Source organism: Nicotiana tabacum, chromosome 9 (genome assembly GCF_000715075.1).
Source record: "Nicotiana tabacum cultivar K326 chromosome 9, ASM71507v2, whole genome shotgun sequence".
NCBI lineage: Eukaryota > Viridiplantae > Streptophyta > Magnoliopsida > Solanales > Solanaceae > Nicotiana > Nicotiana tabacum.
This window is the reverse complement of record NC_134088.1, coordinates 84,259,164-84,272,768: the sequence shown is the minus strand read 5'-3', so window position 1 is coordinate 84,272,768 and position 13,605 is coordinate 84,259,164. Positions and strand designations below refer to the sequence as shown.

Below are 13,605 nucleotides of genomic sequence, written 5' to 3'. Positions count from 1 at the left end.
TATTGACTTTTAATAAGTTTGTTGCGGCGTGTAACCCGATCCTCCAATATAGACTTTTAATAAGTCTGTTGCGGCGTGCAATCCGATCATCCAATATAGACTTTTAATAAGTCTGTTGCGGCGTGCAACCCTATCCTCCAATATATTCATTATAATCAATCATGTTGCGGCGTGCAACCCGCTCCTTCAACATATTCATTTACCAATTCTTATAGAAGAAATTTTCCCAATAAATGTAACAATTAATATAAAATTATAAGACAACAAGCATACAATAATTATGGTTTAATTATGAAGCAAACAATGACAAATAGCAAATTATTATGGAAATCATGGAGCAAATAGGCAGTTTAATATTTAATATGCTAAATGTCAAATAACAATTAAGGCACATAATTCAAATAACATGTAACAATTAATGCATGAATTCAAGAATTAATATTTGACAAAGAATAAGAGAGAAAAAATTATTATAATATTTAATTTATGATTAAAAACAATTATGATTTTTCAAGTAAGCAGGCAAACAATTAATTTGACGACGTATAGACACTCGTCACCTCGCCTATACGTCCACATGCAATTCACATAACAAATAATTTAAGGGTTCTATTCCCTCAAGTCAAAGTTAACCACGACACTTTCCTTGCTTTGCAAATTCCAATCAATTATTCAACCCCGCTTTTCCTTTTAAATTTGCCTTTGAAAGCTTCAAATCTATTCATAAACAATTTGATATATTCAATACGAATCATAAGAATTAATTCCATATGAATTTACAAATTTTCCGGATAAAAATCTAAAATTCATTAAAATATTCGGTAATGGGACCCACATCTCAAATTCCGAAAAAACTCACGAAATCCGAACACCTGTTCCGATACGAGTTCAACCATACTAAATTTGTCCAATTCCGATATCAAGTGGACCTTCAAATCTTAATTTCTCGTTTTTGGAAAGTTTTACAAAAAATCCAATTTCTTCCATCTAAATCCGAAATAAATGATGAATATAGTCATGGATTTGTGAAATATAATCACTTTTGGTTATAGAACACTTACCCAATCCAAAGTCGTAAAAATCTCCCTTGAAATCCCCCAAATCCGAGACTCAAAACTTAAAAATGAGTAAAAATAGCTAAGACCCGATTTTATGTATTCTGCCCAGCATTTTCGCATTTGCGGGCTCTATTTTCGCACCTGCAAAGGAAAATGCGCACCTGCGCATCCGCATCTGTGCAAAGATGCTGTACCTTCGAAGACCGCATCTGCGATGGAAGTCTCGCTTCTGCGAGCTCGCACCTGCGGTCAAAATTCTGCAAGTGCGATTACACCTGAACCCAAAATTTCAGATTTTACTTAAGTCCAATTCTTGTTCCGATTTCGATTCGAATCACACTCGGGGTACTCGGGACCCCGTCCGAATATACCAAGAAGTCCCGTAACATAATATGGACTGACTCGGGGTCTAAAATCACGTCAAACAACACTGTAATTATAATTCACACCCCGATTCGAACTTTGAGTTTTAAACTTTCAATTTACAAATCTCGTGCCAATACATATTAAATGAATCCGGAATGACTTCATAAATAACATAACAGAGCTGTTCAAATTCCAGAATCGAATTCCGGCTCCGATATCAAAAAGTCAACCCCGTGGTCAAACTTGGAATCTTTAGCCTTTAAATTACTAGTTCCGTTAAATAGTCATAATTTGAGTTAGGGACCTCCAAATTAAATTTCGGGCATACGCCCAAGTCCCAAATCACGATACGGAGCTACCGAAACTGTCAAAATACTGATCCGGGTCCATTTGCTAAAAATGTTGACCAAAGTCAACTCACTTGAATTTTAAAGCTCTATTTCACATTTTAATTTATTTTTCACATGAAAACTTTCCGAAAAAATTTACAGACTGCGCACGCAAGTCGAAGAATGATAAATGGTGCTTTTCAAGGTATTAAAACATAGAATTACTTATTAAATTAAAAGATAATATTTTGGGTAATCACATTTTCCACCTCTAAAACAAACGTCCGTCCTCGAACGGAGTTAGAAAAAGTACCTGAGCTGAAGAAAAGGTGTGGATATTTACTCCACATGTCCGACTCGGACTCCCAGGTAGATGCCTCTACTGGTTGACCTCTCCATTGCACCCTAACTGAAGGATAACTCTTTGACCTCAATTGTCGAACCTGCCGGGCTAGAATAGCCACCGGCTCTTCCTCGTAAGTCAAATCTTTGTCCAATTGGACTGAGCTGAAATCTAACACATGGGACGGATCACCATGATATTTTCGGAGCATAGACACATGGAACACCGGATGAACCGCTGATAAACTAGGTGGTAATGCAAGCATGTAGGCTACTTCACCCACCCTTTCAATAATTTCAAAGAGTCCGATATACCTAGGGCTCAACTTGCCCTTCTTTCCGAACCTCATTACACCTTTCATAGGTGAAACCCGGAGCAATATTCTTTCTCCAACCATGAATGCAATATCACGAACTTTACCGTCGGCATAACTCTTTTGCCTAGACTGAGCTATGCGAAGTCGATCCTGAATAATCTTGACCTTATCCAAGGCATCCTGTACCAAATCGATACCCAAAAACCGAGCCTCTCCCAGTTCAAACCAACCAACTGGCGATCGACATCGCCTTCCGTATAATGCCTCATAGGATCCATCTGAATGCTCGACTGGTAGCTATTATTATAAGCAAACTCCGCAAGTGGCAAGAAATGATCCCAAGAACCTCCAATGTCTATAACACAAGCGCGGAGCATATCTTCCAATATCTGAATAGTGCGCTCTGACTGTCTGTCTGTCTGTGGATGAAATGCTGTACTTAACTCCACCCGCGTGCCTAACTCACGTTGTACAGCCCTCCAGAAATGTGAGGTAAACTGCGTACCTTGATCTGAAATAATAGACACGGGCACACCGTGAAGGCGGACAATCTCACGAATGTAAATTTCAGCTAACCTCTTTGAAGAATAGGTAACTGCCACTGGAATGAAATGTGCTGACTTGGTCAACCAGTCCACAATGACCCAAACTGCATCAAATCTACTTTGAGTCCATGGGAGCCCAACAACAAAATCCATAGTGATACACTCCCACTTCCACTCAGGAATTTCTAACTTCTGAAGCAAACCACCATGTCTCTGATGCTCGTACTTAACTTGCTGACAATTCAGACACCGAGCTACATATGCAACTATATCCTTTTTCATTCTCCTACACCAATAATGTTGCCGAAAATCTTGATACATTTTGGCGGTACCCGGATGAATAGAATACCTGGAACTGTGTGCTTATTCAAGAATTAATTCATGAATTCCATCCACATTTTGCACACAAATACGACCTTGCATTCGCAGAACACCATCTTCCCCTACAGTAACCTATTTGGCATCACCGTGCTGCACCGTGTCCTTAAGGACAAGTAAATGAGGATCATCATACTGCCTCTCTCTGATGCGCCCATATAAAGAAGACCAAGCGACTGTGCAAGCTAGAACCCGACTGGGTTCTGAAACATCTAACCTCACGAACTGATTAGCCAAAGTCTGAACATCTGCAGCTAATGGTCTCTCACCAATCGGAATATACGCAAGACTGCCCATACTCACAGCCTTTCTACTCAAGGCATCGGCCACCACATTGGCCTTTCCGGGGTGATACAAAATGGTAATATCATAGTCTTTCAACAACTCCAACCATCTTCTCTGCCTCAAATTAAGATCTTTTTGTTTGAACAGATACGGAAGGCTACGATGATCAGTAAATACCTCACACGAGACACCGTAGAGGTAATGCCTCCAAATCTTCAGCGCATGAACAATAGCTGCCAATTCTAAGTCATGAACAGGATAATTCTTCTCGTGAACTTTCAACTGTCGCGACACATATGCAATTACCTTGCCATCTTGCATTAATACTGCACCAATCCCAATGTGAGATACGTCACAATATACTGTATACGATCCTGAACTTGTGGGTAATACCAACACTGGCGCCGTAGTCAAAGCGGTCTTGAGCTTCTGAAAGCTCAACTCACACTCGTCTGACCATCTGAATGGGACACCTTTCTGGGTCAATCTGGTCAATGGGCTTGCTATAGATGAAAACCCTTCCACGAACCGACGATAATAACCTGCTAAACCCAGGAAACTCCGGATCTCTGTAACTGAAGTAGGTCTAGGCCAATTCTGAACAGCCTCAATCTTCTTAGGATCCACCTTTATGCCTTCTGCCGATACAACATGCCCCAAAAAGGCAACTGAGTCTAACCAAAACTCACATTTTGAAAACTTGGCATATAACTGATTATTCTTCAAGGTGTGAAGCACACTTCGAAGATGCTGCTCATGTTCCTCTCGACTGCTGGAGTAAATCAAGATATCATCAATGAATACAACCACAAAAGAATCCAAATAGGGCTTGAACACCCGATTCATCAAATCCATAAATGCTGCTGGAGCATTTGTCAACCCAAATGACATCACTAGGAACTCGTAATGCACATACCGAGTCCGAAAAGCTATCTCAGGGACACCAGATGCCCTAATCTCCAACTGATGGTAATCAGATCTCACATCAATCTTCGAAAATACCTTGGCACCTTGAAGTTGATCAAATAAGTCATCAATTCTTGGCAGCGGATATTTATTTTTGATAGTGGCCTTGTTCAACTGCTGATAATCTATACACATCCGCATCGAGCCATTTTTCTTCTTTACAAATAATACTGGTGCACCCCAGGGTGAGACACTGGGTCTAATGAATCCCTGATCAAGCAAGTCTTGTAACTGCTCTTTCAATTCTTTCAACTCCGGCGGGGCCATACGGTATGGTGGAATAGAAATGGGCTGTCTGAAAAGAAATCTCACTTCCGGTCTCCTTGGCCATCTGAAGTCTGATAGGGTGAGTGAGTCCTTCAATAAACCTCCTCACTCTCTCTCCCTCCGTTGGTAGTAAAAGGAGAGCATGATGGGCCAAATCCACAAAACGGGACTCATATTGAGTAATAGTCATACTGCCCTGCTGTAAACGCTCGAATTGCTTGCGAAATTCCTCTCTCAGTGTGATAGGGAGGAACTTCTCCAGAAATAGCTAAGAGAACTGCTCCCAGGTAAGTGCAGGTGATCCGACTGGTCGGGTCAATATGTAATATCTCCACCACCTCTTGGCGGAGCCCGTCATCTGGAATACAGCAAAATAAACTCCATTGGTCTCAACTATACCCATGTTCCGCAGCACCTCATGGCAGCGTTCAAGATAATCTTGTGGGTCCTCAGAAGGTGTACCACTGAAGTGAACTGGAAAGAGCTTAGTGAACTTATCCAGTCTCAATAAGGCCTCAAAAGACATGGCGGGCCTACCACCGGTCTGTGCCGCAACAACTGGCTGAACTACCCCAACTGGCGGGGCTGTTAGAGCCTGATTCTGGGGAGCCATCTACTCCGGAGCGGGAGTAGTGGGAGTTTGTGCTCCTCCCCCAGCCTGTGAGACGGCTGGTGCCACTGGAAATGTACCATTCTGGGGCACACCCTCCATAAGACTCACCAATCGGACTAGAGCGTCCCGATGCACTGGAGTGCCTACACGTTGTGCACTGGAGTTGCACATGACCATACACAATGTAGATAATTCAATGGGTCTATTTATTGTGAATTATATGCAGTTGATCATTATGTATGTACATGTATATTCAAATATATTTTGTCATTATCTGGTTAGTTTAGAGTTTGATCGACTAATTTAAGAGTGCACAACGTGTAGGCATTTGATTAAAACATAGTTGAATTCGACAATGTAAAGTTTCCGAGTAACTTCAACTTCAATCACCAATACTTGCAAAGTCCTCATACATTTGGTGCAACGAATTCATTAAAATTGGGATGTTGTAAATACTTTTAGAATTTAGACAAACTACCTAATTTAGATTTTTCAAATAACTATACTTTGTTATTAACCGTTGTATTATTTAATATCTTTTTCTCCAATTCAGAAAGCAGGTAAATGCCAATTATTTCGAAAATAGTGGATCAAGAAGAAGAATCAGTAACTTAATTAAAATGATTTGGGAGATTCTGAGTCACCTGGCGGACTGGGGGGTAATTTTTAAAAGTTTGCTGATTGTATAGGTAAATTTGGCCGGATAGTATAACGAAGGGTAAATGTAGACAATATCTGAAAGTATTGGGGTATATTTGGCCCTTTTCCCTTTTGAACAAGATCTATTTCAAATTGCTCAATTTTGCATTCATATCCTTGCCGCAAATATTTTGTATTTTCCTTTATCATTGACCGAGCTCCAGTATAAAATGAATAACTTACTAGTTAAATTCTTCGAGAAAAAATAACCAAGCTTACCTCTCATTTTTTGCAATTTTTGTAATTAATTCTACTTTCAATATTCTTGAAATCATCTTTAATAACAAAGACAAGAACAAATCCGATATAATTACACATAGTGGAGTTTGAAGAGAATAGTGTGTAGGCAACCTTACCCTTACCACCTACCTTGCGGAGATAAAAAGATTATTTTCAATAGACATACAACAAATATAATTTAAAATTACCCCCAAGTTGAATTATGTTAGAAGTCAAAGGCCAAAAACGAGAGGTTAATATTAAAGCAAAAATTATAGTAAAATGCAAAGTTGCACAATTTTGAATAGTACAAAAATAAAGTTAAACCTTTTTCCATCCAAAGAAAAGATAGATAAACTAATTAAATAATCTTTAAAAATTCGAACTACATAAAAAAGTGTAACACTATCATAATTAACAATATTGCTCACAAATAGCCTTGGCGTAAGAATAAAGCAGGAATATTTGATGCACTTTAGTTTACCATTATTGCTTCTTCAGTACATATATTTATCACTTAATCAGACTAAATATTCCGTAAATAAAAATAGGAGGACGGAGAGAGTATTATTTTGTCCAACGACATCTCATGACCTTCGCACATTTTTTGGGTCAGCTTCTCTTCTCCCTCATAATGGGCTTGCACTCAAAAGTTCTAAGGTTTTGGTAACCACACTCACTGGATCCACTCACTGCAGATTTGATAATGATATTAACATGAACTCCAATTTAACAGGAGGAACAAAGGGAAAAGAATAACAATTACAACAATAATGAAAGGACCAGATATCGTGGGCGGGGAGGATGCTACAAGAATTCCCTCCAGGATGATATAAGAGAATGTAACAACAACTTTCCTCATCAAAACACACATACATAGTTGAATTAGAAACTTGGGTTGCAGTAAAAGTAGAACTGCATCATGGCTTCACCCACTAAAGGACATTCCAAGTTAAATCATAACTTTGAGTCATCAACCAATGTTGCTACAATGACACAGATGATCAATCATCTGCTTCTCGCAAAAAGGCAAAAAGAACTAGGGAAAAGTGGAGTGAAATGGAGGAACGAACACCCGTTAAACTTCTGCTTCAGCAATGCTAATTTAGATAGAATTTGGTGCTCATTAAGCCTGAGGCGCATGAACTCGTTGAGTTATCAACAAAGGCAACTCCACAGGATTCATTTTTAAGTACATTTTAAGTAGGCACCCCACTCCACCCCCAAAAGGAAAAAGAACAATGGGATCTACTGTGCTGGAGGAGCAAGTTGTCTCAATTTAGCTTGCAAGATAACACCAGTTTCATCGGCAATACTTTTCTTCTTCGTTGCAACCTGCAATTTGTTCGAATGATTACTAAAAGAAGAAGGTAATGTCCATAAGAAAAGAAAAACATAATAAGGCTCTTTGTTATCAGACTATAAACCTCAAAGAACTCCTCCCAACATCAGCCACATAACTTTTTCAAATGATAGAAAGATACTACTAGTATAGAGCCTTTAATCTTGCAAGAGCAAAGAAGAGAGTTATATGTTGGTCTTTGGTCTCCAGACCAAAATAGAGAAGAGGTATACCTGCAGCTCGAATGAGCCTTTTCTTTGCTAAAGGAAACCCAACTACTTGATTCATTATTTGTGAGGACTAACCTTCTACTCCAATAAAGTATAGCTGGCAATAACACGTGATGGTAAAGAATGATCAAAGCTACATAGTTTAAAGCAAAATCACAGTATTATTCTAGCTCCGCCTCTTGGTTAAGTTTCCATCAAGCAAAAGCAGCAAAAGACCTTTCTACAGGTAAGTAGCTAGTCGAAATCCTTAAGGTTAAGATCTCTAATAAAGACTCATTGCTGACCATTTCATCGGCTCTATCCAGTTGTTTCAGGAGATTGTAGTTATCCATGGTCAAAATTCCAAACATCGGTTGCCTCCCGAACGAGTGGGGTCACCTTCAACAAAAAGAGTACTCGAGAGTAGAGTACATACATCAATATGGGGACTGTTAGCTTACACCACATTAGCAAAGCTAAAGACTTTACCTACATTGCCTAGAACTTGAATGCTCTCATTTTAGTTACAAGTCAACGGTACTCCTCGCACAAAATTTTACAAGGCTGAAATCAACTGATCAGCCAAAACCTCTTTGGGACTAATAAGCAAATTGAGATTGTCATTCTCTAATTTTTATCAGCGTTGTGAAATTCAGATGGACCAGTGTTGTGAAAAGTGGTCGCTTCATTGCTTGGCGAGCAGGTAGCGCTTCTCGGGTGTGAAGCGAAGGGACTCTAATGAAGCGGTCGCGAGAAGTGAGAAGCAGAGGAAGCAATTGCTTTGTACTTTTGTTTAAAAGAGTCGACTTCATTTTTTTAAAAGAGTCAATTCTTTTCAGAAGAAAAAAGGAAATAGGGGACCTATTTTAAAAAAAACCTGAAGACTATTTAGCTGAGAAAGGAGACTCATCTGCTTCATCCCATCGCCGCTAGGGTTAGAAATAGGCTCCAAATCTTTTCTCCTCCTCCTCCTTCTTCTATCTTTTTTCTTCTTCTGTAGCTGCATTTTCTTCTCCTTCTTCTATTCAATTTCATTCGCTCCAGCTGCCAGGTTTCTTGTTCCCTTCTTTCTTTGTTTTAAAGCTATTTTCTTTTTGTTCTTTCTCTGTTTTTAATCTTTTGTTTTATTATAAGAAATCGACTTATAACTTGAAAGAATATATACTCTCTCTCTCTCTCTCTCTCTCTCTCTCTCTCTCTCTCTCTCTCTCTCTCTCTCTCTCTCTCTCTCTACTTTTTAGTTTTTAAATCGAAAGATTTGCTAATATATACTAGTCCCTCCGTTCCAGTTTATGTGAATCTATTTCCTTTTTAGTTCGTTCGAAAAAGAATAGCATCTTTCTAAATTTGGAAACAATGTAACTTAAACTTCAAATTCTACCCTCAATGAGAAGCTTTTATAGCCACACAATACTCTGGCATATTTAACACCACAAGTTTCAGAAGAATTATAGCCACACAAATGTTATGGCTTGTTTAGGACCACAATTTTAAAAGTCTTTATTTCTTTCTTAAACACCATGCCAGGTCAAATAGGTTCACATAAATTGGAACATAGGGAGTATTGTTTTTGCTGAATTCTTTTTATTTAGTTATTTTACGTATTTGTTTGGTAATTTTTTCAAAAATGTCGCTTCGCTTCTAGCTTTAAGCGAAGCATGCCCTTGCCGTTTTTTGGCACTTCACGCACACAAAAACACTGAGATAGACTCGTAGAGGAAACTACCGAATGAAGAAGTTCCAAGTAATTTCATGGTGACTGATTATGTTAGATTTAGCTCTCCTCTTTCTTGTGATTTGGCATAACTAACTTTGTCATGTGTTAAAGATGAGGCATAAGAAAAATGTTTGAAGTATCTTCAAACTTACTCTACTATCCCTAGGTCATTCAAATTCAGTTCCAACATGAGAAGTATGAACTTTCACTTTAATGATATTGAGGTTGCATTTACGAATTCTGAAAGTAGTATTCAATTTGTTTAATCTTAACTTTTAATCAGGTTAAGAGTGTTCAGGTGATACCATGTCTCAATTAATTCCTACTTCCTGATGTGAAGCTAAGCAAGAGCATAGGAAATGCAAGGAAAGAATAGAAGTAGAGGAGTGGTCAGTTGCAGGAAGAATGACAAAGGGAAGGGTATGGAAAGGATAAGAACAGGGAAGTAGTAGATTAGAAATGCAATTCACGCTAATGGTAGGCCAGATGAAGCAAGGAAGAAATTTTGAATTCAATGATGGTTCCTCATGTCTAGGTTTACAAAATTTCAAATAGACCTTTCAAAGGAAGGAAACTACAATAATGGGAAGTTGAAAAAATAGATAGGAGGCTGTTCGCACCACTCTGAGGTTAGTCTTGCAACCTGGACTATTAAAATTTTAGCACAGCCTTGTCAAATAGATCAGTGTCGTGGTTTAACTTGGATAAGTTATATAAGCAGGTGTGGGGTGCAGCCTGGAGATTAGAGTAAGACTATACGTGGTTAGTGGAATAAGAGCTTGTGTGTATCCCAGGAAATCAGGAATAAGGTGGGATTTATACTTGAAGATAACTGGTTTATCTTCCAGGATGACTTATGTGCCATTAAACACATTTGGAACTATTTTCAATTTTATTTTGTGAATAACAAAAGCTTCATATAAAGTCATAATTCTGATAGAGAATGAAACAGGTTTCTCAATGACCTATTTTTGAAGAAATTTGCAAAAACATTAAGGGGAAAACTTCAGACAATCACCACCACTCTACTCTCAAAACCATAATGCAGGTGGAAATGATAAAATTGTGAGAAGATACAACAGAATGGAAAATTAACCATTATATCCTCCTAAATGATGATATCTGTCCCAGAGAGTGAAAAAAACCCTATGAAGTCCACATGAAAGGTGAGTAGTTGCAATGCAAGCTTTTACAACATGGGGTAAACAGCTTTCCAAGCTATCTTTCCCAGGTATAAGGAGGAGAAAGACAATAAATTCTTTTTTATAATGTTGTTGTCTAGGCTAACTTACCCGCACCTCGACTATTACATCGGGTACCTGCTACCTCCGTTAAGCACAAGGCTTAGGCAAATGGAAAGAAATTACCTAATGTTTTTTTGTCTCCGGAATTTGAACCTGGGTGTGCAGGGTTAGCACCAACTTTATAGACCCACACCCTTGGGTGCCAAAAAAAAAAAAAATTCTAAACCACTTTCTATTGACTGAGAGAAGGCTACTGAATACTCATAAACCTTCTTGTAGATACTAAATGTCCAACTTTTTTTTGAACTCTTCATATGACGTGAAATAAGCATATGCCAGTAACCACTAACCATGCTGTTCGGATGATTTTTCTTAGTGAGTTTAGCTATGTATGGTGTGAATGTATAGTGCGTTTATATTGGCAGAGGCCACTTGATGTCCTCTAAAACCAACTTCTTGTATATTGCGAGAAGCGTACATGGCCGAGAACTCCTTGAAACCCTTTAAAACAATATGTTCCCCTTACTTTTCCTCGCATCAATTGCACCGAGTATAGAAGTTTAGCTTACATTAGGTAGATTAACGGCAGAAGTATCACGTAGGATTGAGATAGATGTACTCGGTACACCAATAATGAAACCCTTGAGAAGGTTTTTAGTATGTAGAATTTACATCAAATCAAAACACAAGTCAACTAATATAAACAGCTCAAAACTTGCAAGAAAATTCACTTCACCAACCAAAATGAAATGGATACTTACATCAAGAAGCTGCTCGTAGTTGGACTTTAGCAGGTTGATTTTCCGCTCACAGTAATCTTTTCCTTCTGTCATAGTTTTCTGTTAAAATAAAGAAAGAAAACAACAGGGCTTGAACCTTCTGGCGATAGGACCATGTGGAAAGACAATATATGGCTTTCCATATATGAAATAACTGAGGCATAGAATGAAAAATGTGTTCTTTTCGATAATGCTCCAACAACAGTCCCTTAGATTATTAAGACATCACCAATTTATTTCTTGAAAAAGCAAGAAGCAAATTGATTATCCAGGAACTACATATAACAAACTTCTCGATGCATGAAAGATACATTTCTAAAGAGAAAATTAACTTAGACCCTATAAAGTTCAGAAAATCTAGAGTAAACATCAAATTATCCAAACCTAAGAAAGGAGTAACTAGAAAAGGAATCCAAAAGGCTTGTTTTTCATTTTAGACAGAGGATCAAAACCAATAAAAGATATTTAGTACATAGAAAGAATTTTCTGAAAATCATAACTATGTTGCTTCGAGCATATATTGCAAGAGAATCCATTTTTATAAGGATATTGTAACGAAATCCATTACACATTCCTGGAAAAACAAAACAAGTCATCAGCACAGAAGAAAACCCAACCAATCTCCACAATAACACTCTCCAAATGGACAATTATCAGTAATGAGCTTTTTTACAAGGTAAAAGAAAACAGGAAAAAAAAAGTACGCCAAGAACAACACAGAATTAAGCACCATGTCACATTCCTCATAAGAATCCAAATCAAAAATCAGTCACAAGCAAGGTACACCAACGACGAATTTAGAATATACTCTGATGTATGACACTCTTTTCATCTTTCTACAATTCAAAATGCCCAACATTTCTATACAGTTTTCTCAGCTTTCCAGAATTCAAATTCATTACACGTTTCAATTCATAACCTCCTGATATGTTTTTTCAATCAAACTAACTTTCAACTACTGTGTTATTTTCTTCCACTAACAACAACAACAACAAAAAACCCAGTGTAATCCCACCAAGTGGGGTCTAGGAGGTTAGTGTGCGCGCAGACCTTACCCCTACATTAATATAATTCATATCAAATTAACTCCTTAGATTCTTTGGAAAATCAAACACAGTCACATAACATGAAACTGCGATATAAGAAATAACCACACACACGACATAAAAAGAAGTCATCTTTAGTTTTAGTTGCATACTACAGTAGCATCTGCCTATGCTCACCCATCTTACTGCACCCCAGAAACCGATTAACACCTACCACCCACCACAAAAAACCACAAATAAACATAATTCTAGATTAAAGATAGCAACTTTATTGACTCAATTAGCATAAATAGACAGCAAGATGAATGTCCCAATTACAGATGCGCCAAAAAATAAATACAAACCTCAATAAAATATCCAGTGCCAACATCTACCAAAACCTTATCAGCATCATCTAGGGTCCCCGGCACATATAGAGACGCTGTTAAAGGCACCAACATCTTCTTCCCTACACAAGAAAAAAACCCAGAAAAAGAAAAGGAAAAAAAAAAAACAAATCACAAATTTCACAATAAAGTAAAAAAAGATCACATTTTTACACCTAATTCTCAAAAGGGTATTTATACCTTGAGGGCGGAGAGATAGATCTTGAAGGGCATTAGAGGCGATTTCGAGGCGAGTAGTTGCAGTGCGGATGTTGTTGAGGCTGTCTTGAAGTAAGTTCACTTCTAGATCGGCTTGTTCCTTCAGTGCCTTTAGTTGCTCGACGCTCATCTTCTCTATTTCCAGTGTTCTTCCTCCCCCTGACGCCATTTCCTGATTTCCACCTTCGTCAGAAACCCTTCTCTGGTGTTAAACTGTGCTTCTGAAGTCTTGAGAACAGCGAGTAGTTTTTACTGGCTGCGTCCTCTGTTTGTCGTGATTTATCATGGGTTAACAGGGTA

At 38.2% G+C, this 13,605-nt stretch overlaps 1 protein-coding gene across 1 annotated transcript; it reads right to left on the bottom strand.

The window, feature by feature from the left end:
- Nucleotides 1–7,220: 7,220 nt before the first annotated feature.
- Nucleotides 7,221–13,605, bottom strand: LOC107808221 (prefoldin subunit 5). The gene is made up of 4 exons (XM_016632726.2): nucleotides 13,288–13,605; nucleotides 13,066–13,169; nucleotides 11,658–11,735; nucleotides 7,221–7,719 (listed from the first exon to the last, which is right to left on the bottom strand). The coding sequence occupies exons 1-4, from the start codon at nucleotides 13,472–13,474 to the stop codon at nucleotides 7,633–7,635; spliced, it is 456 nt and encodes a 151-aa protein (XP_016488212.1). The 5' UTR covers nucleotides 13,475–13,605; the 3' UTR covers nucleotides 7,221–7,632.